The sequence below is a fragment of the Phoca vitulina genome, unplaced genomic scaffold (assembly GCF_004348235.1).
Source record: "Phoca vitulina isolate PV1807 unplaced genomic scaffold, GSC_HSeal_1.0 scaffold20, whole genome shotgun sequence".
NCBI classification, from domain to species: domain Eukaryota; kingdom Metazoa; phylum Chordata; class Mammalia; order Carnivora; family Phocidae; genus Phoca; species Phoca vitulina.
In genome coordinates, this window is record NW_022589723.1 from 30,602,594 (window position 1) to 30,629,528 (window position 26,935).

General features: G+C 55.5%; 1 protein-coding gene across 1 annotated transcript; it reads right to left on the reverse strand.

Moving 5' to 3' along the window:
• RBPMS2 (RNA binding protein, mRNA processing factor 2) lies at nt 1-26,190 on the reverse strand. The gene is made up of 8 exons (XM_032417689.1): nt 26,104-26,190; nt 10,142-10,219; nt 9,513-9,551; nt 8,545-8,607; nt 7,851-8,001; nt 7,212-7,351; nt 1,425-1,494; nt 1-1,153 (listed from the first exon to the last, which is right to left on the reverse strand). Exons 1-7 carry the CDS (start codon nt 26,188-26,190, stop codon nt 1,432-1,434), a joined length of 621 nt encoding a protein of 206 aa, XP_032273580.1. The 3' UTR covers nt 1-1,153; nt 1,425-1,431.
• Between the last annotated feature and the right edge of the window lie 745 nt (nt 26,191-26,935).

A 26,935-nucleotide genomic window follows, 5' to 3' on the forward strand; every position in this document is an offset into this window, starting at 1 on the left:
ATGACTTTTTATTTTGCATTTCATATCTTATCCAGCTTCACATTCTCACAGGCTCAGCAATTACAACAGCCACCTCGTCTCCCAAGTCTGAAAACGTCAAGACAGCCACAGCTGCGGCCAAAGGCAAAGCACGGATGTGCTCACAAAACAACAAAAAAATTGCACAATTTTTTTTTCCCTTCATTTTTCTGAAACAAATGCCTGACACAAAGGCTTATTGCTGGAGAATGGAAACCCTTTTCTTCTTCATGCCTCAAACTAAACATTAAACTTATCTGACAAGGCGAACAAGGTCTCTTTAATAATTAATTGCACACACACACGAAAAATCCTTTATGATGCATAAATATTTTGTTACACAGGGTACAAAAATACTTTCACTTTTTGGTTGGTTTCGAAGTTCGGAAAGAATGAGGAGCATGGGCAGGGGTGGGGTGCACTGTGGAGAGGTAAGCAAACCGGGCAGAGAAAGGATTTTCTTAGCAGTTGTTGGCCCCGCTAGGAGGAGGAAGCAGAGGGCCCGGATTTGAAATGAAAAAGAAAACACTACCTCTGTCAGGTGGTCGTTGCTGTTTGGCCTGGAAGCGCGTGGGGGTGGTGGGGGGCCCCGGGTGCGGGGCGGAGCGAGCTGCGGGGCTCGGTCCTCACTGAAGCAGGGGGCTGTAGGGGAGGGTGTGGAGAGAGGGACCGGGAATGATGAACCATTGGTGGCCAGGACCTGTTGCTATGGTGACACAATGTGAGAACAAACTGTACACTCACATATACACAAGTTGAAGTGTCTTAATTCATGCCAGAAAACATGCAAAATTAAATGCCTCATTTCTCTGAGGTGGAGCTATGGAAGCAAGTCTGGACCAGAGGTCAGGCCTTGCTCAGTCCCAGTGAGACCTCGGGGCTGGGTCTGGGTATCCCAGCAAGAAGCCACCCCCCCCCCCCCAGTCCTCCCGGGAGGCCTTGGCGAGGGGGCTTTGGGGAAGGACAGGGCTGAGGGAGAGGAGAAAGGAAACAGGAAGCAGTCCACTGAGTCAGGCTTAAAATTCACAGTCTTTGGAAGGAAGCAGCAGCTCTCCACAGGCCGCCTGGGGGCAGTGGAAGCTCAGAGCGGCTTCCTCCCCAGCGGGGCAGGGGCTTCAAGCTGCGGTGACAAGACCTGGAGGGAGGGGAGAGAGGTGGCCGTGAGCAGAGGGGTGGCACTGGAGCTGAACCCAGGCCTGGCCCTTGTGACAGGCTGCAAGATGGCTGGCAGGGGGTGCTGGTGGGAGGAGAAGGGGAGAACCCAGCCAGAGTGCCTAGTGCGCAAGCTCAGGTGGAAGCCTAGCACCAGTGAGCTGCCGGGCTCAGGCAGAGGGAGGAACCGTGGCCCCCGCAGGAAGCCAGGCTCTCGCACACTTTTCCTCCTGGGCCTCTGGGCCAGCACTTACTGAAGAGCTAACAGAACTGACGATATTTCCATCCTTGCTGGGTGGTATCAGAAGAAGGGTACCAGCGCACCTGCAAGAGAAGCCAACGTCAGGAGCTAGCTGTGCAGTCCCTTCTCTTGGCCGGGGAGCCGCCAGCGTCCCTGCGGGAGTCCTGCTTCTGTCACTGACGGGTAAGACGCCGGGCCAGTTACTCACCTCTAGGCATCGGTTTCTTCATCCTGAAAATGGGAGAGCACCACCTGACCCGCCTCCTCCACAGGGTCGAGGTTCAAGTGAGAGAAGCCTTACGGAGGGGTTCGATACTCCACTCAGCCCGATGGTAACGTGCCGGCTTGTACCAGGTGGAGTCTCGGCAGTGGGGGCACCGGGCCAGCGATCCGCCCCTCCCCCTGAACTGGGAGAGTGCAGAATGCCTGATGTTGGGAGAATGAACCTAGTAGAGTTTTGCTTGGCTTCTTTCTGTCTCAGGGCCCTCATCCACGTATAGGACAGAGATGACTAGGCTGCTCCTCATGGGTGTCCGTAAGGATTAGGGGAGACACAACGTACAGACATCTTAGGAACAAAGCTGCCGTGGTCTCCAAGGGGTACGACTCCCAGACGTTGGTGCTGTCCTTGTAGGATTCTCCAAGGAAGCCAGGGCTGAGACCCAGCAGATGCCTACATCCCTTTCCACCCTGCTGCTCCCCCCATTATCAGCCTCCCAAGTCTTAGAGATTTGTAACCCGCCAGCTGAGCCCTCCAGTGGGGGCCCGGCAGCTACTTCAACCCCCAGGCCCTACGGACCAGTAACCCCAGAGCAGGATTCCCAGAGACGGGTCAGGAAGTGACCTGCCCTCCCTTTCTAGGTACAGCCTCCCCATGGGCCCGTCGTCTGGGTGGTGAGCTATGCTGGGTGCCACGCCAAGACCACAGGGAGGCCACCTGCCCCAGTTACAGACAGCATGCCTGCCCCGCGGCTGCCTCGGAGTGGTGGTGGAACATGGCACCACAGACAAGTCAGGGGCAACGGGCAGAGTGCCCAGAGAGGGGGGCCCGGGGTCCCCTCAGGAAAAGGAAGGGACGGCATGCAAGAGCCAGCGTAGAAAACAAATACCAGCTGGCCACACAGACCACCCCCTCGACACTGCAGCAGTGGACTCAGTTTCCCACTTGGCTGCCTGGAATCCCCACCTCTAAGCAAGAAGATAGCGAGCAATGCCAGGTCATCTGGGGGCTGGTGGGAGCTTCCTGAAAACTGCCATGTCTCCTTCAAATTACAGGTGTTTCATACACCCCAGGACTCTGGCCACCACACGCTCAGCAGCAAGTCAGAGGCTGGTCACCCTAAAATGCAGGACACTTGGCATATAGCAGGAGCAGGTCCTAGGCCACCTGACCAATACCAGAATCTTCCCTGGGCTCCGAGGATGTGGCACTGCTCTCACCAGGACACGGCTGACCCCGGGCCGCTCGAACCACCCTCAGTAAGTGCCATACTGCACAGAAAAGGGTCAAGTGCCTCTTCTGGCCTCTGAGCTGTCCAGCCTCAGAGGCCACTATCTTCTCTCCTGCCTCCACAACATCTGGAAGCAGTTCCCTCCCCTCTCGGCTGACAGTCGAGGGGGAGGACGCCTCTCCTCCCCTTGGCTGAGCTGTGGGATGCGCTCTCAGCTGGAAGGGTGGCTGGACATGGAGCTCATCCCACAAGAGAGGGACACGGAGGAAACCAGCACAGTGGCTACCAGCCAAACCTGTGACCCAGTCCAGCTCGGGAAACCCCCCCGTTAGGCAAGGACATCCGGCCAGGCTGGGCGTCTCGCAGGGCTGGACAAGGGGCGAATGTCGGTTAGCATGGGAAGGACTCGAAGGCCTCTGACTCTCTCTCTCTTTCGCTCTCTCTCTCTCGACGGGGGAAGCTGAGGCTTCCCGCAGCTGCATAAGGGGCTCCATCGGCAAGCCTGCTTCATGGGGTCCCCCACTCTCCCCACTAGGTGCCGCGACTCGGCCTCCAAAGCAGCAGTCTCCCCCCAGCCTGAGATGAGCCACCACCTCCTTGGGGAGGAAGTAGAAGAAAGCCCCCATTTCTGAGCTTGGGACCGATGTGCCATCCAGGTGGACAGAACATACTTGAGGGGCTGCCTTTCACTTCCTCAGACACCTGGGATAGGCTGGCAGTCAGGGCTCTAGAGAAGCACTGTCCCTTCCTGCTCCCGCTCAGAACAAGAGCCCTGTAAGGCGTAGCAATCAGGGCCAGCACGTCAGGCAGTGAGTGCTCGGCCCGCTCCCAGGGCCTCCAGTTGTTCACAGGAATTCTGCAGGTCCTGAGAAGCCACCTCACAGGGACAGGCCCGTGGGCATCTAGAATGACCCAGTTCCAGGAGGGGCATCAAACAAAGGGGGGACATGAATATTCAGTCGTCTCTCAGAGTTTGGGATGGACTGAGAAGATAGGTGGACAGAGGAATCAATCCACATGAGAAGAAACAGGAACAGCCAAGAAGTATGGGCGCCTCACTCATCAGAAAGTCAATTAAAGGAACACTTGGGTTGGCATGTCTACACTTTGACCTTGTCATAGTTGTAGGGGTTTACGATAAGGAAAACCAGCAGGATAGGCGCAAAGGGTGGACAAGGGCGTCCACTGCCGCACGGCCCTATCAGCACAGAAAACTGCGTGAACAACCTAATGTACCATCGATAGGGAGCTGGACACTCTTACACAACAGTGGGTTTGCCAGGCAGCCGGAAGGTAGATCTACATTTACTGACGGGAAACAAGGGCCTAATACTTAAGCTTTAAAAAGATTGAAAAAAGATCCACATCTATGGATCTTACACACATGCACCCAACCACCTACCAAGCCTAAGGACTCAAAGTAGCCATTTTCGGGGGAGCAGGATAATAAGCAAAGGGAAAAGAGAACCTTATCATGCCCATTATACAGATCAGAAGATAGAGGCAAGGGAGTTCATGTAACATTAAAGTCACCAGTAAGCGGTGAGCCAGCATAAGAGCCACGGTCAGAGACCCCCACATCCTCAGGTAGACGTAGAAAATGAAGCGCAGTCTGGGAGGACCCTGGGATGCAAGGGGACACAGAGAACCCCTGCTTTTAGGCATGTGCCAGACCCGAGTGTGCCCCCGCCACCCATACCTCTTGGATGCCTCACCCTCTTAAAGAAGATTCTACGAAGAGAACCAGGAGGTCGAACAAGATGGCCTTATGCCAAGACAGAGTGGGACTGAGCCATCCCCAAGCCCCTTCCTGCAGGTCTGGGCCCTGTGGCCACACACGGATGCCTCAGCCGAGGCTGGGCTAGTGGCAGAGGGCACGCAGTTGGGGTGTGCATGCTGGCATAGAGCAAGGAAGGACTGCTTTTCATCCCCCTTTGCTACTACCTTCTCTCCAAGTCACCTCCCTGCCTACAAGCACAGAAAGTCAGTTCTGTTGTTCCTCTGGGGTCAGAATAATGCCCTCAGGATCAACAGCGTCCACTTTCCTCATTGAGGATTTTCAGCCTCCGCTTCTCAGCAACACTGTCAGGGGACAAGGAGGGAGCTCTTGGAAGGTGAAAACGCTGGAAAACGTACTCTCCTGCTTACGAGTGCATCTGGTCCAGACAGGGTGGTTTACTGCTGTGGAGATGGACGTCCAGAGAAGTCGAGTAGCAGGGACAGAACTAGTTACTACCTGGTCCAATCTCTTGTTGTTAGCCTTCCTCCTGAAAAAATGCCATTATCCTTTGAAGTGGCCTTTATTCCCTTCCCAGGGAGGCCAGAGACAGGAAGTGAGACCCAATCAGGCTGCTCCAGCCCTCAGGGAGGACCCAGGGGGCACTAGACAATAATGATAATAAACAGTAACTATGATAACTGGCACTTCTCTAGCTCTCCCTCTATACTAACATGCGGAAAAACAAACACTGATAAAGTAGGTAGGATTATCACCATTCCAAAGAAATGGAGACACAGAGAGGTTAAGTAACTTGCCCAAGGTCACACAGGTGTTGAAAGAGCCAGGATTTGGACTGAGGCAGCCGGACTGGAGTTGGGACAGCCCCTGGGCACGGATAGGGCGGGAAGAAGCTGGAAAGGAAGGCAACCGGAGGGCAGAGAGCCCTGCAGTATGGAGTTTAAGGACAGGTCGTCACGTGCCCCTCCCAGCCAGCTGGGGAGCCACCCAAAGAAAGGGCAGACGCGCCTCTCCTTACGAACCTGACGTACCGTCTCTGGCTCCCAACCTCTGCCCACCATTGTCATGGCCAAGCATCTCAGAGCAGATGGGGTAGGACCACTCCACCTGATCGGGTCTTGCCCTCTCATTTCACAGATGAGGACACACACGGACGCCCTGAGGTGAAGTCACTTGAGAAAGACCAGGTAGCTAAATGGTGGCAAAGCTGGGATCGGAGGCAAGGAGACCAGCAAGGCCTCGCAGGGCTGCTGCAGTGAAAGTCCCTGCTTGGCCAGGAGCTCTCCTGCCAGCCTTCCACACGCTGCCAGGTCACAGAGGACAAGCACTGTCTTCCAGGCTCACCGCAGAACCTGGTCTGTGGTAAATACCCCAACATTTCCCTTTAGTGAAGGATCTTTACCACCTTCCTATCCCCTGGTCAATTTTCCAAGCGCCAAGTCTAACCACACTGCCCTCAGTACGATCTAACGTGGCCGTGGCCAAGGAGAACTCCCCCGCTGAAGGAAACCGCCTGCGAGGGTAGTAGCGGGGGGCAGTCTGTGCCTTCCACCTTGGGACTGGGTGGACCCAGAAGTCACTAAGCCCTTCAGAGGCTCGGAGACAGACATGCACTCAGCCCTCCCTCGGGCAGCGCACCCAACCTCTCCCACCTCAGCTTCTGGTTCCTGTGAACTCTCCCCTTCCTGGCTTCGCACGTCCTGTTCCTCCTCCTGCCCCACTGTCCTGGCCGGGCCCCCTCCATCCACAGCAGGGCGGGCCTGGCCCCGTCGCCCTTCCCCAGCCTCAGCTCTTGCTCGGTCTACTGATCCCAGGCCAGAGCGGGCTTGCCGTCGCGCCTCAGCCTCCCTGTGCTGCTGGTGGCTCCCAGTCCGGACGCCCTGCTGCGTGTCCTGTCACGGCCTCAGGGAGGCCTGAACGGACCACGGCTCGCCGGCCCCTCGGGCACCTGCCACGGCACTCGGCAAGCACAAAGCCCCGCAGAGCCTGGGGCCCTCCCCAGCCGTCCCCCCGAGAAGGGATCGCTCCCTCCTTCCCGCCCCGGCGCAGGCTCACCGCAGAGCGTCCGGGCTTCGCGAGAACCAGCGCACACACGGAGCCCCCAGGATGCGCCCGCTGCGTGCCAACACTTCACGTGCTGTTAATGCCTAATTCCCACAACAACCCTGAGGCACAGAGTACGGTTCTCATCCTTCCAGGCAGTAAAAAAGGCAAGACACAGAAACCTTTAAGAGCTTTCTGAGGTTTATAAAGACTGGAGAGGCAGAGGCAGGGGGCCCGGCTCCAGAGGCCACACTCCGGTTGGGACCGCAATCGGGGCTCTGTCGGCACGGGCAGAACGCAGCGTGGTGCCCGCCCGCAGGTGTTCAGGGGCTGGTGGGACCACACTGGGTCTCTCTCAGCACTCCCACTCGGCCGCCGCCGATCCTCCACGTGGCTAATCCTCTCCCTCCCTCTGTCTGAGCCCAAACCCTCAAGATAAGGTCATGGAAGACAGCAGTCCTGCTGCAGCTCTGGAGGCATGAGTGGCCCACTGGCCACCCAGGAACAAAGTCTGGCCAACTTAGAGCCTCCTTCATCCCCTACCCACCTCTCCCCCAGAGGGGCTTACCTGAGCGTGGAGGGCAGCGGCGGCAGCTGGGTAGGTGAATGCAGCAGGTGAGATGGCTGGGGTCAGCTCTGTGGTGTACAGAGGGTAGGGGGCCCAGGCCTCTGGGGACGCGGGGATCAGAGCAGCCCCCATAAGGTCATCTGCAACGGGAGACAACAGTCCCCACTGTCAGAGCACGGGTCTCCCCTTCCACTACCCCATTCCAAACAGAGAAGGGGACCTATCACAATGGTTGAAGCGTAAGCTCCCTGCTGAGGCCAGACTTCCCTCAAGGACCCCAAGACCAGGGAAACAAGCCCTGTTAACTTGACCTGGCATGGTGAGCATTCTCTCTGCTTCAAGAAGCCCTCGGATGGGCCCCTGCCCGTCTCAACCAAGAGAACTCAGAGAAGGCTTCAGGGGAGCTGGGTGATACGGACAGCTCAGGAGCTCAGTCCGTCTGCAGTCCAGCAAAGGCTGCAGGGCTGGAAGGAACCCTAGAGAGAGGTGGCTGTGGACAGAAGAAGCCTCCTGGCAAGGACTGATTCCCTCAATGACAATCTTGATGTCTTCCCTCCGTATGCAACTCTGCCCAGGTCCCCAGCTTGGGCCAAGTAAAAGGACAGCAGACAACAGACGACAGCTCTGAGCAGCACTCACAGGGGTCCCGTGCGATGAAGTGTGCTCCTAGGGCAGGGTGAGCGTTGGTGGGATTCGGTGTAGCCATTAGCTTGTTCTTGGCCATCTTGGTGTTGGCTTTGGCAAACTCTAGCCTCAGGGTCTGCGGGTTCTCAGGATCAAAGCGAATACCCTACAAGAAAAGGGAAGGAAAGGAAGGAAAAGACTTTGTAGGACCCAGACTGTCCACTGCAATGGGTACAGAGGGCCCCAGAAAAGAGCTCGCCTAGGGGGCACCTGCGTGGCACAGTCAGTTGAGCGAATGACTCTTGATTTCGGCTCAGGTTGTGATCTCAGCGTCCTGGGACCAAGCCCTGAGTTGGGCTCCCTGCTCTGCAGGGAATCTGCTTGTCTCCTCTCCCTCTGGCCCTCCCCCTGCTTGTGCTCGCTCTCAAATAAATAAATCTGAAAAAAACAAAAACAAAAAAATGACCTTGCCTAAAAGCCTCACCCATGCAGGGGACAAGACAGAGGACGGACTGCTTGGACCTTGTGAGTAGTGGCATTTGACCCAGACAGCAGAGCCAGGGACCTGGCCTCGGAATGGCTGGGAAATCAGGCACATCTGCAGGCCCTTTCTTGGGGGGGCATGGAGGGGGGCAAGGTTTGCAGGAGGCAGGACAGGAATACTCGTTGCCTCGAGGTCTGTGGGTCGGGGAAAACCTTGTCTACTCACGTTCAGCGCATTCTTGGCCGCTTCTGCTCCTGCTCGGCTGTCAAAGATCACAAAACCAACAGGCTGGAAGGGAAAGGAGAGAACACCCTTGCATGTCTCCCAACATTCCACCTTCCCCTCAAAAATAAAACAAAAAACAGCTTCTTGCCTATATCCTCCCTATGTTTAGCTGCAACAGGAGAAGTTTCTCAGGCACCAGAAGTCTCCCATCCAGGTTCCAATTGCGGGAAAGGGTATCAACGGAGCTTTCTCTCACCACGTTAAACATGACCCTCTCGGTAAATCTTTTTTTTTTTTAATGCATGCAGGTCGGGGCGCCTGGGCGGCTCAGATGGTTAAGCGTCTGCCTTCGGCTCAGGTCACGATCCCGGGGTCCTGGGATCAAGCCCCGCATCGGGCTCCCTGCTCCGCAGGAACCTGCTTCTCCCTCTCCCACTCCCCCTGCTTGTGTTCTCTCTCTGGCTGTCTCTCTCTCTGTCAAATAAAATCTTTAAGCAAAAAAATAAAAATAAAAATAAATGCATGCAGGTAATTAAGAGAAAGTTCCAGTGTTTTCCCCAACAAGAAAGGGGATACCAATGTATCAAGGACATGAGAAGGCTCCAGGTTCAATCAAGGGGCAACAGGTTGAAAACTTCTCCAACTTCATTCCGGCAAGTTCACTCCAGACCCCAAATGGCCCCCACAGGGCCATCAGGAGCCAGACCACAGCCACCACATCTGTGCTCTTCAGCCCTGGGGCCAAACTGTGGCTTCTCAAAAGCCAGAGGGGGAGTCCCAGGAGCTGACTGGTAAGGACAGGGGAGCTGTGGAGGCCCCTCTTACACCAGCCCAGCACAGAAACGGGATGAGAGGGAGCAGGTCTCAGCTGCCAGATGCCTCAAGATGAGGAAAAAGGCAGCAGGCTCAGGTCCAAGTTTAGCAGTCAGTCTGGGCTGGGAGGAAAAAAAACTTTGGAGAGAAATTACCTGTCTCGATGTGAGCTTGATCAGGGACCCTTCATAGCCCTGCAGAGAGAGGTGGTCATCACGGGGAAGGTCAGAAGCCTTTGTTGCACTATCCTAGTCCCCCTCCTCCAGCTCCCAGCAGCATCATTCTCACACTCTCCCACCCTCCCCCAACATCCACCACCCTGACCTCCACCACTGATGTGCGCCCTCTGCCCTTGTGTTCCCTATCACATGGTCTAGCACGCGGGGCGGGCATCATGCGGCAGCATTCATCATTTCATGCATAAATTCCCGCTTGCTCCGCTAACTTGTCAGCTGGAAGGACAGACCCTACCTTGTAAAGTTTTCTCAAAACTTAAACTGAAAAGTCTACACTGAATCACAAAGATTCCTTATATGGCCAAGTCAACTCAGATTCTCTCTTGTTTCCACTTTACAGATGAGGAAAGAGAGGCTCAGAAAGGGCTAAGCAATCGGCGGAGAGCAACACGTGAATGAGCAGAACCACGACAGGAAGCCAGGTCTGCGATCACCGTTTCTGATACGCTGCCCTTTGTCTTTCCTGCTGCCCTATCCAGGTCAGAGTCATTCCTGCTGCTTCTGCTCCGGCCTAGGCTCTGCCCACGGGTGGCTGGGTCCAGACTCACCTTGAACGGCCGGAAGAGCAGGTAGAGTTCTCTGGGTTTAATGTCCACAGGGAGGCCACTGACGAACAGTGTCCGGACCTGGGGACAGAGACCACAGTAGACAGGGATAATGGCTCTTCCTTCAGGAAGGAACTGGAATCCTTCCAGAGGGGAAGGAGGAATTCCGAATATCCTGGGCTTCCTTTGGAGGCCGAGACAAACGAATACTCGGGAGTTTCACAGCATTTCACTTTTCAAAGCCCTTTCTGTACACTTTGCTTTCTCTGCGTTCGTCCCACAGGTGATTCAACAAGCACCTCCTGAGCACCTCTGTACACAGACCCAACAGCGCCCGGAGGAGAGAGCCCGATGTGGTAAGCACACAGATCAAGGATCCCTGAGACTTCAGGAAAGCTAGGGTATCTTACCCCCAACATTAGACAAGTCAAAATGTATACAGTTTTCAGAAAATACCAACGGACCCCTGGTTGAGAGGCTCTGCCTGGTCTGGAGAAGACGCAAGGCTGTAAACGGATCCTAAGTCTTAGGTCACGCTACACCCTGTAGTGATTTCAACGGAGGGCCTGGCATGCTCACATCCATCTCCTAGTGCTTCCTACACTAGATGGAGGTTCTTCAATGGCAGGGACTATGTTGTATTCTTGCCCCAATGCCCCGTTCTTAGCATGGGGCTGTATTAAACATTTACTGAATAAGGGACCTGGCTAAGGGGTCAGAGAGGGAAAGTTACGCTGGGTTTTCAAGAATGAGTAGGATCTTACCAGCTTCAAGTGAGGCAGATGGTGCTGTAAGTTACGAAACTTGCCCTCAACATGGTTACAAGTTAGTGATAGAGCCAGATCTAGACACCAGGTGTCCATCCTGTGACTCTGACCAAACCTGACCTCCTGAACCAGGGGTGAGGTCCCTGAGAGGGCTGGCAGGCACTCGACGGCACCACTGTTGGTGACATGTTGCTGGTACCAGACGCTCAAGTAGCAAGGCCAGATCGGCCAATAATTAGAATGGGGAGGGAGGATTTTCCATTGTTTAGGTCCATTAAAAATATATATTAAAACTGTGGCTGAGGCATGAAAAACCCAAATGAATAGAGCTTCCCTATATACTCGACTCCTGATTTCAAAAAGTTGCATCTCAGGGCACCTGGGGTGGCTCAGTTGGTTAAGCGTCTGCCTTCGGCTCAGGTCATGGTCTCAGGGTCCTGGGATTGAGTCCTGCATCAGGCTCCCTGCTTCTTGGGGGGCCTGCTTCTCCCTCTGCCTCTCTCTCTCTCATGATTAAATAAATGAAATCTTAAAAAAAAAACTCTTAAAAAAAAATTTGCATCTCATACCATCAAGCCAAGCATAAGTCTTCCCAACTCATCCCTGCCGGTATAAGAGAAAGCTCACGTGCCTCAGCCACCCCCACCCCCCATGCGGCCATTCCTGACAGCATTTAGATGCCCTACAGTGGCCACATACCCTTCTCCAGAGGCACCAAAGAATTTCCCCCATGCTCCAGTGACGGCCTCCTGAACCCAGGCAACAGCCCTTCCAATGGCTTGAATCAAGAACCTGAGCACCCAGGCAAAGTTACACCCAATGCAGGCAGGCAGGCACACAGACAGACAGACAGACACACCCCCAATGAATACCCAGACCTCAACAACAGAGCCAGGAATGGCAAAGGAAACCAGCCCTGACAGCTGCTGGTAACCAGTGTCACCAACCCCGCCCCCACCAAGAATGGCTCCCAGCCCACGGCTGATAAAGAATGGGTGAGGACAAACTTCTTCTCTCGCATAGGTTTTTACCAAGAAGCATACCAGGCAGAATCCCTCGCAACTCAGGATGCATCTTCCCCCTCTGGCCATGCCTCTCCCTCCCCAGACACGCCTCTGCTTCCAGGCACGGGGTGAGGATTCTGCACATTTCACTTCCCTGTGTATGCAGCTCTCCGGCATGGCCCTGTTTCCAGAGGAACCTGGGAAGAACTGGACAGCCCAAGCTCCTGGCAGAGTGAACCCAGCTCCTGGACTCCAAAGAACAACGGTCCTCTACACCCCTCCGCCCTTTGATTAGAGGGCCTTTAATTTACATGTAAGCCCTCAAACAGAAGTGATATGCTCAGGTCACACGGTTTGTTCTTAAAAGGCAGAAGACCTGGGACTCAAAACCCAGGTCTTCTGACTACTCGTCCAGGCTGCTTTTGGGTGCCAGGACTTGGGCACCCAGCCCACTCCCCAAAGATGGACTGAAAGTGTGCAAGCCCAGCCAGGGCCGTGCTGGATGGACCTGGATCAGTACTACTCCCTCCTCCCAGGGATGTGGTTTTGGTCCAAGACACGGAGCCAGAGCGGCCCCACAGAAACCTCTGCCTCAGTTCTCCCCAGGGGCCACCCATTTCACCCAGGCTAATTTTAAACCCTTCCTCAAATGGCTCCTTTCTGGCCAGACCTCCCCAGAGGCCCCCTTAAATAGCAAGTTCTCAGCACAAAATTTCCTGCTTGGGCTGGGGGTGGGGTTGAGGGTGAGTATGGGGGAGCTTTCCCTCATTCCCAGCTCGGATCCTTGTTTCCAGCCTTCCCTCTGGGCCAGACGACCCTTCTCCCGTTTCCATCCTTTAGGTTCTACAGTGTCCAAAATGCTACCATCTGGCTACCGTCCTGTCTCAGGAAACAAGCTGAGGTCAGGCAGTTATGGATCAGGTGGTGGGTCCCCATCCGCCAGGTCACAGGAAGCTTAACCTGAATACTCTCCTTGGTCCTTACTTGATCTTAGTCTCGCCGGCAGATGATGTGCCCTCTGCCTATCCCCTTGTGCAGATAGGGAAACTGAGGCCCAGAAAGGGCTCATGCAGCTTAGCTCACAAGGGAGCCAAGCTGGGTAAGACCCAGGCACCCTGACTTAGCCATCTGTGCCACCAGGAATCCATCTTGCTGTGGGGACAGAGGGAGTGGCACGGAGGTGGCCTCGTTAGCCCCATGGGTGGGGAAAGAGCTGCCTGTGTCAGTTCGGTAGGCAGCCCCTTCCCCCAGGCGCTTGTTTAGGATGCTGGGGTGATGGGGGCAGAGCAAGAAGGAACCACAGGTGGAAGGAAGCGTAAGCCTAGCCGGCTGCTCAGCTACATGTGGAGAGGACAAGAGGCTGCAGAGACCAATCCCCCTCCCGCTTCCAACTCTATCCGGTCCTGCCCGCCCCCCCCCCCCGACAAGCGCCCCCACAGGCTTGTCTCAAGGCAGCTGCTCCTGCTGCCCCTCAGCGCACCCCTTCCTCATTCCCTAACTGAAGGGCACTCATCTTTCGGGTCCCTCTGTTTCCTCATTCCCCCTTCCTTCCTCTGAAGTCTTATGTGGCCAGGACGCCCTGCCTTCTATTGTTCCCACAGTCTAAACTTACCCCCTCCACCTGGACTCTATAAAAGCCCAGAGACAGGAGCCAAGGCTCAAAACTTTCCTATCCCTCAACCGCGCCTAGAGTCAGGCCTCCGCATTTGAACTACGCACCCCTCCCACCCCATTTCTGTGCACCTCAGTCCGTTTAAATGAAAGACTCCCATCAGGCACAGATGTGGCCCAGCAGGGCACAGTGACATGATACATGGGGGAGAGAGCAGGCTCTCGTTGGTTACAGCAGAGTCTGCATCCCAGCTTTATGCCTGGCTCGGGGAAGCGGTTTCATCTCTCCAGATCTCAGTTCCTTCGTCTGTACAACACAGATACTATCTACCTCCAGGATGAAGAGCTCACTTTCCTCTACGCCCAGCACATAGGAGAGGCTCAATGAAATGCTGGTTCACTTAGGGCTCCTGTAATCACAGCATTGACCTACACAAAAACCTCCCCTATCAGGTACCATGAGCCATTTATTTATAAAGTTGCCCAGTGAGCCTGGATTGGGTCCAAGTCAGTCTGGAGCTGGGAATGCAGGTGAGTCAACCATAAGTAGTCACTGGATTCTTTAGTGTTCCTCTTCCCTAGGGAGGGAATGGCCAAGGTGGAAGGCACCATGGAGACCAGCTAGTTCAACACTCTCACTCTGCAGATGAGGGAACCGAGGCTCAGGATAGGAAGGTGACAGAGCAAGCTGAGAGCACAGTCAGATCCTTTAGGGGACGGCAGGGACAGAGACATACAGTGACTTCTCCAAGGCCTTGCCTCCTAGTCCTGTGTCCCAGACTCGCACTGGATACCCCTCCCCTTCCATGCCACCGCTGACGCCAGCCTCCTGGCAATAGGGTGCAACATTCAGGAAAGAGGCTGGGTACAGACAAGGATTCAGGCACCAACTGCAGGGTGATGCCAAGCTAGAAAGATTAACCAAAGCACCCATGTCCTGCCTACTCTGTGTTCAGTACAGGATTCAACACAAAAACGTTTTTAAGTATTTGAAGAAAACAGAAGGGGTAGTTCACACAATCCCAGGCTACTAGAAGGCACCAACCTTGTTGCCTGGGCCCTTCTCCTTCCATACACTCACCCTTTCTCCAGAAGTATCCAGACAACAAAAGATTATCTCCCCTGTCCTGAAACGTCGAAGGCAACAACAGTCCTTCTAAGATGGTCATCTTTATGGCAAGTACCGGTGGACGGTGCTGGACCACAGCCACATCCTCAGTCCAGTTGGAAGGTAAGTTTGAACAGGGTAGGGAGAGTATTAGGGGAGAACCAGAGAAAGTATGGAGAATCTTTAGAAGTCAGTGAAAGAAGAAACATGTTGAGGAACAGCTCTTCCAGTGGAACCTGCTAGAATTACCATGTTGACATGGACAAGGAACTTGGCCACAGAGGTGTGCCCATAAAGGACACTGCAGACATGGCTATGCAGCCTTCATAATGGTCAGGAGCAGACTTGACCTTGCTGGAGGTCCCAGCCAGCCCCAGGCCTGCCTAGGGGAACCAAATGGCCTTTAGCACAACTGTGTCCCCCATCCAGGAGGCTTTGGGGGCTCCTGAGGCTGGTCTTCCCTTAGGCAAGTCCTGCTACCTGACCTTCCCCTGAGTTCCTGGGAGCAAAGGGTCGAGGAGGTCCAGTCTCATTTAAGTCCATGCCACAGGCTATCACTGGACGTCAGACTTCCTGAGGTTGTCTAGCTCCTCACTATGGACCCTACAGTGCTGGGGGGAAAGAGCCCTCACCTCCTCCACAGAAGGCCTGTGAGCTCGCTCCCACTGCTCCAGGCGAGGGGCAGAAAAGAGCATCTCTGAGCGGCCTCCCTCATCCCCAGGATTATTCTTGAGGCCCCTGTGGAGGGAATGTCCCCTAGAAGGAGCCTCTCAGCCCACTTTCTTTTTTTTTTTTTTTTTTAAGATTTTATTTATTTGACAGAGAGAGACACAGTGAGAGCAGGATCACAAGCAGAGGGAGAGGGAGAAACAGGCTTCCCGCGGAGCAGGGAGCAGAGAGCCCGATGCAGGGCTCGATCCCAGGACCCCGGGATCATGACCTGAGCCGAAGGCAGACGCTTAATGACTGAGCCACCCAGGCGCCCTTCAGCCCACTTTCTAACCCCAACATGACAGACTCCCTGGAGTCCCTGGCTATTTCCTTCAGGCCTCATACTGAAGGTCTCTCTCCCTCTGTGGCCCCCTGTGGCCCTCCCCAGCACGAGGAAGACTACATTCTAAAGAGAAGCAGGAAGAAGGGACTCTGACCACCTCATTTATATCTGTGTGTCTGATGTTCTTCCTTCAGACAAACTGACATTTGTTTACAGATGTTCAGAAAAAGTGAAATCAAACAAAAGGCTTCAGGAGCAAGGGGATAGTGACGCACAAGGCATTAGCCTTAGAACAAGTCCAGACCTCCGTGGGAAAGGCCACTAGGCAGGACTCCTCCTCTATCAGTCCAGGTGGACATCTCTCTTGGTCCTGGACACTCCCCCAGGCAGACCTGTCATTCAGTGCCCCCAACCCAGGCCAGCCCTCTGGACAGTGGCTGCTCAGAGGTCTCCCTCCTCCCCCCAGGGCACACAGAGGACCCAGCTCTCATGGAGGCCATATAGAAGTTGAGGGAAGGGGGCTGTTGGGGGATAAGGAGGGGATGGGTGTTCTCTACAGAGGAAAACAGCCGAGCAAAGCTTCCACGTGGCACAGGACGGGGGCAGCAGTCAATGGGGACCCTCCTCCAATAAAGAGGACAACACACTCAGGGCCCTGTAGCTCCAACTCGCCCCAACCTTTTCGATGCAAGACTCCCTTCACACCGAGCATTAAATGTTCAACTTTGCAGTTAAGGGCCACAGCAGGGTACTGTGGCTGAGAGGACAAGCTCCGTTAAGTCCCAGCTTTTATTATGAGACAGAAAGGGTAAACACCGCTTTCAAAATCAGTGGAATGCTCATGGATATCAAACCCTCTTAGCCTTTAACTCTGAAGGACAGCCACTGCCTTCCTTTAAACCCCAGCCTTGTAATCTCCAAGGACCAACCACCCAGAGGACAGACCTTTCTCCACAAAGGATGCTGAGGTAGGAAAACATCAGGGCCACCCCTGACCTCTTCCCCACCCCACCCAGAAATAAACCCCTGGGGTCCACCAGGAACACTCTGCCCTAGGAGACAGACTCCTGCCTTCCAGGCAAATCCCCTCCTCACAGGGCTGGGACACGAGAAGGACACACCCGGGGAAACCTGACTTTGGGCAATAGATACATCCTACCGAAGAGATAAAAATGACATTTGAAAATGGATTCTTTGCAGCAGTCCTGTAGCATCTCTGGAAGCTGGAATTCAATCTGGAAAGGAAAAACTATTCCAACTGTCCATTCCATCAAACTACTCAAGTGATGGGCTTGCTCTGAATCCCTACCTACTCGCAGCTTAGTGTGAGCTATGGTGTCATCTGGATGGAAAACACCACTTAGGGAAGGGAGTGGGGGGGAGGAGGGAAGTCCAAAAAGGGAAAAACAAGCCTCTCAGAAGCCCCTCCCACATCCTTCCCTGACTCCCAGCCCTCTGAAGCAACTGAAATGCAGAATATTTGAGCTGGAAGAAACCTTATTTTTAGATGAGGGAACCAAGGCCCAGGGGTCCAGTGAGTTGCTCCTGATCACCAGCACGTCAAGAAGCAGCCCCTGTGTCCCCAGGTGCCTGTGAGTCAACGCTCCTTCGCAGACCTCAATCTCACACACCAACTTACTCAGCCCCCAGTCAAGTCAGCCTTGGGCAACCTGAAAACAAGTGGCCTTTAGCCTCTAAGAAGGCAGAAACAGCTCCTCGCAGACAGTTGATTTGGGGCGGGGGGTGGGGGAGTGGGGGGTGTGTTCTACTGGATGATCCCATGGTTAGTCCTTAACAGAATTAATTCCAGGAAAGTCAAAGGAAGACAGATAGACAGACTGCTGATTCCCAGCACGAAGTGGGAACAGCCTTGTGCCCTGCTGACTTGCAGGCAGGGGCCGGAACAGGGCCACACACATGCCTCAGAGAGGGCAGCTAGGCATATGTGGCCCCAGACGCCCCGAGTCCAAACGGAAGCCCAGGCCACCCCACCCACCACCGCCACCCCCACCGGCCAGACCCTGGGAGTTTATGACATGCAGCCTGCACTACGTCCAGATTATGGCTTTCCTGATACAAAGATACTAAAGGTCCTGGGGCACCTGGGTGGCTCAGTCCGTTAAGTGTCTGCCTTCGGCTCAGGTCATGATCTTAGGGTCCTGGGATCGAGCCCCGCATCGGGCTCCACACTCAGTGCAGTCTGCTTGTCTCTTTCACTCTCCCCCTGCGCACTCTCTCTCTCAAATAAATAAGTAAATTTTTTTTTTATTTTTTTAAAGGTTTTATTTATTCATTTGACAGAGAGAGACACAGTGAGAGAGAGAACACAGGCAGGGGTAATAGGAGAGGGAGAAGCAGGCTTCCCGCGGAGCAGGGAGCCTGATGCGGGGCTCGATCCCAGGACCCTGGGATCATGACCTGAGCCGAAGGCAGACGCTTAATGACTGAGCCACCCAGGCGCCCCAATAAATAAAATCTTAAAAAAAAAAATATACTAAAGGTCCTTTCTTTGTCTTTTTAAAAAGATATTTATGTATTTATTTATTTGAAAGAGAGTGAGCGAGAGCAAGCAGGGGGACGGAGAGGGACAAGCAGACTCTGCACTGAGCGCAGAGCCTGATGAGGGGTTTGATCTCGACCCTGAGACCATGACCTGAGCTGAAATCAAGAGTCGGTCACTTAACGGACTGAGCCACCCAGGCGCCCCCTAAAGGTCCTTTCCAGGCCTGCACCAGCCATCATCATACCCAGCTCTGCTCTGGCTTCTCCAAGGGGAAGAAACCCCATTGAGAATGAAGACACTGGAGGACTGGAGCTCAGCTTCCTGTTCAGCAAGCACCTGCCGATCAGACACGGAAACAGAAGGAAAAGAGCCTCAAACCAACTGTCAGGGAGCCTGGGTAGTACCCCAGCCTGGCCACCAGCCAGGCAGGTGTCTTTGCGGCCTTCCTCTGCTGCTTCAACTATCAAGAGGAAGGATGTACTAGCCTCAGGGTCCTTCACACTCCACCTTGTAGGATACCAAGGAAGCAGGAGAAGGTGACTGAGTCTCAGGAGAAGGCTTTGGCATTGCCCTCCAGCTGCTCAGGGCTTAAGCACTCCCCATCTGCCCAGAAAAAGGCCAAGAGTGTGGTGTAAAGGGGGCTAGAGAATGAGAGGGTGACAGAGCAGCAAGTCAGCAGCCAGGCCCTGGGGGTCCGGGTGGGGTCTCTGCTGGGGCAATGTTGGGGTTGCCAAAAAGAAACCTCGGGACAGTCCCCCACACAGGCCGAGGCTTGGCACCAGCAGGTCGCTCTTACCCCTCCCCGGGGTGGGGGGGAGGAGGGAAAGAAGTCCCTCTGAGTGGGGCCACTTGACGAGAGGTGGATGGAATGTGGTGACATGGCCCGCAGATGCAGGACTTATAAGGGCTGAACAAGGACACAGGGAAAAAGAGCAAGCAGATACAGCCAGACAGTGGACGGGAATTGGGACACAGGCTCCCGGAAACCCAGTGCTTCCCATGCTCCCTCTGAGGAGGAGCTCTGGGCTGCTCAGCTCCCGAGCTAGGACACTGCCCAGCTTCCCTGCACCCAGGGCACGTCCGATGCCGTGAGTCCGACCTGGTGTGAAGCACCAGGCTTTGGATGTGTTCTACAGCCTTTTGCCTGCCCCTGCTAATTACAGCCCCAAATCACAGGGTTTGGCTCTCAGGCCCCACTCTGGGCAGCACTCTGTGGTTTCCAGGTCTTTCATACCTACCATCTGGCATAGGAGCCAGATGGTCCCTTGATGTAACAGGCACAGCGGTACTGGCCCATTTTACAGATGAAGAACGAGCTCAGGGATTAGGTGTTGGGACAGCCAGGGGCAGAGCCAGCAGTAAAATCCAAGTCGTCTGGCAAGCTGAGGCACTTCCCCTACAGCCTGCAATGTGTCCTAGAGTCCAGACTTCCAGACTGTGTATGAATAGGGGTCAGGGGAACCAAGCTGGGGTGGTAAGAAGTTCTCTAAAGGGTGGGACAGGGCTAGGTATGAATAGAGTTTTAAATAATAAGGCTTCTGACCTCATGCTCCAGGCCACTTCCAGCCCCAGGAACAGAAGGCACAACATCTCAGGGACAGACTTGGTCAAAAAGCATGTTGTGAGCACAGCCTACACCTCATTTATAGGGAAGGAGACCAAACTGCATGAACTGCATGGTGCAGACTCAGTGCTATGGCCGGGGGACTGTTTTCCATTTGGTTCCAGACACTGCCAGGGGCTAAGTCTTTTAGAGGCGACTCAGGTGGCTGGCTCACAGGGCCCCCAGCCGGGAGGCCTTCTGGGCAAGGCTTCCTTCCCTCCTGTGCCGTCCACCTCCCCTGTCCCTCCTGGTGCCATGTGGTCCGTCAACACAGATCTATTGCTCGTTCCTGTGCCTGGCAAGGGTCGCAGCTGTCACCACTGCCACGTACCAACCCACGCATCAGAGTGTGAGCCTAGGGGAACCTTATAGCCCTCCTCCAGCTCCGAAACCAATACCTCTCACCCTTAACCACCTGACGTTATTCCACTGTGAACACAGAGCACCGAGCCTACCACACCTGCCCACTACCTGAAGGAAGCAGATGAAGCCTGGTAAGAGATGTTTCCTAACATAATGCTCCTGTTGTTGGGAGGGGATCTCTGTTTGTGAATGGAAGCTGCTTCAAGGGTCTGCATTCTGGTTTGGAGCTCCCTGGTCACAAGCATCCCAAGCTGTGCCTGGATATGGCCACCACCATACATCAAGAATGAGGACCAGTCTAGGCAGAAGTTCTTCCATTTCAACAAACGTTCTCAAAAAACGGTCAGGTCCTATTCCCGTAACCTCTCCTGACACCCCCTCCACCAGTAAAAGCCCAGGACCCATTTGGGGAGGGAGAGGGTGGCTAAACACAAAAGGGAGCCAGGTACTCCAGGCACTCATCCCATGGCCTTGTCCAGGTCAGGTCCTACCCCTTCTTCCCGGGAGTCCCAGGCCTGTTCAGAACTATACAGGCGGCCATGATGACTTGTGACAGCCAAGAGCCTCTGCTCAGTGGGCCATAAACGACTAAAGGCCATGGCAGATAGGCCCAGACAGACCCTCCCACTACATACAGCCCCTGCCCCTGCTATCCTCCAGAGGCCCCCAGCACAGATGGATCCACCAGCAGACTCTTCAGGAAAGGCTGACTCTTCGGTCAGCCTTGGCACATCTCAGAGGTAACCGTATTTTTTCCATCCAAGGATAGAATAGGGGAAGCAGCAGAAAGAGGGACGCCATGCTGTCCCTGGGCAGGGAGTAGATGGGGTTCCAGAATACAGAGCTTTGTGGGGTATCTATAGCTCCCGCCTCACAGCAACACGGTTTCTGAAGTTCAGCGATGGGCTCTGCCCCACTGCCTCATGGCTTTGCCAGGGGTGCGAGGACCCCTCTGAGGAAGCCACGGTCAAGGGATGGCAGAGAAACTAACAAGTTACCAGACGTCACTGCTATCCAAAACCAACAGCTCAGCAGAGTCTGGGGCCCACGGACCAGGAGCCCAGCCCTCAGGGTAGGTAGGATGGACTCTTTGCCCTCTCAGGACTGTCTGGAGGCCCACTGGGATAAATGGGTGGAGAGCATGAGAGCAAAAACCAAGGCATCCCACACTTCATGTCTTGACTCCACTTCGAGTACTCACCACCCTCTCTCTGGAGACAGGAATGAGAAGAAATCAGAATGTCCAAATGCTGAATGGGATTTAGAAGTTGGTTCTTACTGGGATAAGCTAGCCAGGCTGCCCATGTGCAGGGAAGGAAGAGATGAGACCCAACAGAATGACCCCCCCACACACAAAATGACAGGCAGTCACTTTACAGTGGGTACCATTTCCTTAGTTAAGATGCCCAAAGCAGCAGGGTACCAAGGCGGGTGGTGGGTAGGGGCGGGGGGGCAGTGAAAGCAGTAAGCCCCAGTACAGGCAACAAGGGGATGTACTGCCTATAGAGACTGAGTAATAAAACTGACTCGGTCTGGTATTATCACCCCGTGATGGCAATCCTAAACAATATCTATGATAAAATACTCCTCCTCCGAGGGCTTCCAGCTCCCATCACCCAGTCTTCGGATGCCCCAGCCCAACAGGAACCACCCTGGAGCAGCACCACCCAAAGCTCAGACCTCAAAAACTGTTGCAAGACCTTTTCTCCCCACCACCCCAGCCCTCACCAAAAACCCTAATGTAAAACAGAACTGCAGGTACAGTGTGTGGTTAAGGGCAAACTCTGGGTTCAAACCCCATCTTATCTACTTACTAGCTACATGAAAGTTTTCCAAGATTTTGTTTATTTATTTGAGAGGGAGAGGAGGTGTGAGCAAGTGGGCAGGGGGGGTGGGGAGTGAAGGCAGAGGGAGAAGGAGAGAACGCCAAGCATGGAGGCTGACGTGGGGCTCAATCTCACGACCCTGAGGTGGACGCCCAACCAACTGAGCCACCCAGGTGCCCCTACATGAAAGTCATTTAACCTGTCTCAGATTCCTCATTCATAATATGGTGATGACAATAACGTTAAGCAACTCACAGTGCTGTTGTGAAAGTTCAAGGAGGTAAAATGGTGAGATACTTAGAAAAATGCCTGGCACGAATACTGGGCATGGGCTTACTATTATTAGGACAGCCTCTCTATTAGGTTATTTGAGCAGAGAAGTCACATCCACAACAACCCCGAGGGAGGAAGGGGGCCCAGCCTACAGAATCTGCCAGGACCTATCTGCCTGGGCCCTGTCTCCAGGTAAGTGCCCAGAAGAATAGACGCCTCCCTTCCCTCATATTAAAAAACAAAAACAAAAAACAAAACCACTTACAGATAGAGAGCAACAAGATGTCCCAGATTCTGTCAAAGATTTTTGATGGCAGAGAAAAGGGAAGTGGCCGAGTTACACGCTGGACCCCCGAATTCCTTCACCTTCATCTAGAGTGCTAACCCTGGCCCATCCTGCCAGGGACTTGGCTGGTTCCTCAGAGACCTCTAGAGGACACATGATGGACCCAGTGGTGCCAGGCCTGCAAGCAGCCACGTTGGCCCAGATACACTGGATGCAACGGACAAGCACAGATGGGGGTGGGAGGGCAGCAAGGGGTCAAGACCCTCAGGTCAAGCTGTAGCTTCTCTGGCTGCCATTAATGCCTGCCTTTCTATAGTTTACCATTAGGCTGGAAAAAAAACTTCTTTAACTCTTAGAAACCTGAACTCCATCCACTCAGGATTCCAAATGCTACCTTCCCTTCAGCTCTGCCACCCCCAGTGAATAATTCCCCCCCACCCCCAGTGAATAATTCCTGTAACTTAGCTTTACCTTGTATTATGAGATTAAAGTCTCCTTTTAAAAAATAGAGTGTTTTCAAACCACATGTACCCCTCCCCAGAAATACTGTAACTCTCTAGCCAGCCCTACAAATCAGTAAGGCATGCTTGGGTCTGGGGCTCCGGAGCATCAGAGGCAAGCCTGCCCTGTGCTGCAATATTGCCTTACCTTCTGGAGCTCCCCGTACCAACCCCACCTGGGTTAAGACATAGCCTCTAGACTGAAAGGGACACTCAGCTCTTCCCCTGCAGACACCCTCCTTAATTCATCGCTGCCCTCCTTAGCTTTCAAACAGTATCATAGCTTCTAACAGATCTCCTTTTGAAGTGGCAGAAAAATGCCAATTTCCCCCCAACCTGTGTGATTTCGGCCTCTTCGTAATGTGGCCCCCAGGACTGCTGCAGCCTAGCGAACTCCTGGTAGCCATGTGGCTCCAGAATCCACCTCTCCCTCTACCATTTGCTATTCACTCTTCCTGGAATGCTTTCTGTCCGGCACAGGCCTAACAACCTCCTACCCAGCATCTCAGGGAGGGCTGATCTCTACCTTCTCAGGGGCCCCACTGCATCACTTGCTGATACCCCCTTATTTGACCTACCCTTGCATTTAACATCCCATCCCCTCCTCCTTCTCACCTTCTAGTCTGTGATCTTTCACCTGTAATCCTGCTCTCTGGTCCAGTACAGGAACCTAATGCCTGTGATAGGGATGAAGGCCCCAGGCACAGGGTGGCCAAGCAGGGGAAGTCAGGGCTATACAAAGGAGCAGCCCCACGGATACCCCCTTCTAGAACCGTATCCTTCTGGAACCGTGACAACACACCCCTTTCTCCAGCAACCTAACACCTTTAAGAATTGAGGTCTTCTGGTAGGCAAGTAGGAGGATTCCTTGGTTTTCTAGGCTTGCTTTACCTAATCTCTGAGAGCCAGCCTGGCTCAGCCATGAGAGTAAACTACCCCTGCTAACACAGATTCCCTGGATGGTGGCTCCTGGGGGATGCAGAAATGACTGCCCAGGGGGCATCTAAGCTAAAGGGAAGGAATTCAGTTCCAGCTCAAGCCACCAATTCAAGAAGGAACCTCAGCAGAAGAGCTCTTAGCCCAGAAGTCTAATGAGGGGAGGGGGCTCATCCTTGCACTTGACCAGAGCAGACACCGGGATCCAGGAGATTCCCAGAACTTTAATTTTAGACTTTTGTTAAACACAGGCCCGTGCCCCTCCATCAGCACCAGGTGCACTGACTCCCTGAACCACTATGGTGTTATAACCCACCTCTGCCCCCAAGGAGGAGTCACAGGGATTCCACTTCTTGAGGATTCTGCCCTCTCTCTCAGAGAAAAGTGCTTAGAAAAAAGTGACCGATACTTCAAATGCTTTCTCTAAGAATTTAGCTTGGCCACAAGGTTCACCTTTCCCACTTCAAAGGGGTAGGTCTGAGGGTCAGCCCAGCCTCTTGGGTGAACTCCCTGCTAAAGTCAACCATCTAGCATTAGTGGCCTTCTGGGTCTTTGCCCAGCCTCACAGGAGGTCAAGCAGAGATTCCCCACACCCCAGCAACCCTGCCACCTTCCCCCAACTCTCAGAGGAGATTCTGAACAACCAGGTAGAGTTAGGGTGGGGTTAAGGTTCCCATCCGTGCCACAGGCCTGTTGGCATGTCAAGGTCCAAGGAGGACAAGGCCTTCAGGAGCACCCCCCCCTCCCCGCTGCAATGGAGCCCACATAACACTGGCGGACAAATGTCAGGCCCTCCCTTGCCATCCTTCAGTGCAAAGAGTTATATATTCCCCCACAAAAAGTGAGATCTAGACCTAGATTCTCAAGATGCCATGCCATTGGTGGACTCGGACTAGCAGCAGGCCTCTGAATTACTAAGAGTGGGAGCTGGTGGTGTGACCCTCCCACCACCCCTCCCACAGTGAGGAGCCCAGCCCAGCACTGGGCCACTGCCGCCATTCTGCACCAAACCTATAGCACGGCCAGCCGGCAGCACGGCCACTGCATTGGAGGGAGGTAGCAACACCAGCGCCCCCCCCCCCCAGGGGCTCTGCGGTTTCTCCCCCAAACCAAGGGGAAGGGAGCTCAGGGTGGATAACTGACCCTTGGTTTCCTGGGCAAGGGCTTGCCAGGGCGCGGCAGGAAGGGTCTCTTAGCCCTGGAGTGACACAGCAGGCCAGAGGCCCTGGGAGAGAGCTGCAAAGCCTGTCCCCTTCCACACCAGTTTTTGTCTGGGCCAGCCCAGCTCCTGGTCTCCATTCGCCGCCCAGAGTCCTAAGGCTTATATCCACCACCTCACCCCCCCCCCCCCCATACCCCCCCCCCCCCCCCTTTTGCCATCCCATTAACCACCCAGCTCCTGCTGATTCCACGAAGCCGCCTCACACGCCCTCCTCTTTAGCACATGTCTGGTGGTCAAGATAATGTCGCCACTCCTTGCAGAATCCCACCCAGGCCAGCTCTGGGGTCCTGGATTGCCTGCCGGGGCAAAACCGAAGGGAGAACCGGGAAAGGAGTATCTTTAGGCATCTCTTTCTCAACTCTAATTACTGCCCGCTGACCTCTTTGCCAAAGCCCAGGTTCTGGGGCTGCAAGGAAAGCCCGTCCACTCCCCGTGACTACAGCTCAGTTGCAGTGAACCAAGGTGCCGGGCGGCTGGCCCGGGCCTCCAAGGTCACGGGGAGGGGTCAGGGTGGAAAGTGCAAGGGAGCGAGGGTGCCGCCCGCCCGCGGTGCTAATCCCGCTTAGTTCCTTCCCGCGGAGGCGGGAGTCCCGGCCATACCCGAGGAGCGCCTCGGAAGAGGGTAGCGGGCCGGGCCGAGAGTAGAGAACGAGGGATGCGCGGGCAGCAGGCGTGGGGCAGACGCCGCGCCGCTCGCCCACCACGGGACGCACGGACGGCGGCCGGCGCGCGGCCCGCCCCGAGCCCGGGAGGGCGGGGAGACAATGCCCGCCCGGCGGGGCAGTCCAGGCCGCGCGCCCCCGCCCGCCGGACACGGGCTGCTCCTCCCCGACCGAGGGGCAGCGGCGGGAAGGCGCCCGGAGCGATTGCCAGACCGGCCCCGCGCGGCGCGGGAGGCCCAGCGCGCCCTTTCCCCCGCCCACCTCCGCGTGCACTTCACCCCGACAAGTCCCGGGGCCGCAGACCCACCTCCTCCTCCAGAGTGCCGCTGGAGCCCGAGCCCGTGCCGGTGCCCGTGCTGGTGCTGTGCTCGCCGTCCGGCTTCAGGTTGCTCATGGTGCAGGGGGTGAGGTGGGGGTGGCGAGGGGAAGGGAACGCGGAGGGCGAGCGCGGCGCCCGGCCCCGGCGAGGAGGTGGGAAGGGGCGCGGTGAGCGGTGCGCTCCGGGAGTGCGGGGCGGGGTGGCGGTGGGGGGCGCGCGGGGCGGTGAGAGGGGCAGCCGCCGCGTCGGGCTGGGGTCACATCAAGTTTAGCGGGTGCGGGAGGTGGGGAGGGGGTGCGGCGGGGGAGGCCCTCGGAACCGGAGCCGAGCCCGAGCGGCCGCCGCCTCCGCCTTTTCACTGCGACCGGCGAGTGCGCCCGCGGCGGCGGCGGCGGCGGCGGCGGCGGCGGCGGGGGGCGGGCGCCGGGGGAGGGGGCGGGCGCCGGGCGGTGGCGGGGGGCGGGGGCCGGAACCGGCCTCAGCTGGGGCCCGGCCAGCCCCCTCCCCCGCCCTCCTCGCGGTCTCCGGGGGAACGCGCAGCCAATCCCCGCCGCCCACTGCGGGCTCGCCCCGGCCCGGGCCGCGGCGCGCCAGCCTCCGGCGGGGCTTTTACCCTCTTTCCCTCGTCCTAACTCTCCCTCGCTTTCCTTTCCCCTTTCCGTACTGCACGACAAGTTTTTAAACTTTGATGAACTCGCCCAGTGAACTTTCTTAAAGGGTCCGCGCGCTCCGTGCTGTCCCGGCCCGCGGGAGGTGGAGCTGCGTGCGGGGCACCCGCGCTCCCTCGTCCCTAGTCATCCGTGGCCCGTCGGCCCCACGC

Coding starts and splice junctions, on each gene's coding strand:
- RBPMS2 (XM_032417689.1), bottom strand. CDS start 26,190: ATGAGCAACCTGAAGCCGGACGGCGAGCACAGCACCAGCACGGGCACC. Junction 10,220..26,103: donor GCGGCACTCTGGAGGAGGAG/GTGGGTCTGCGG, acceptor CTCTGTCCCCAG/GTCCGGACACTGTTCGTCAG. Junction 1,495..7,211: donor CCGCTGCCCTCCACGCTCAG/GTAAGCCCCTCT, acceptor CTTCTCTTGCAG/GTGCGCTGGTACCCTTCTTC.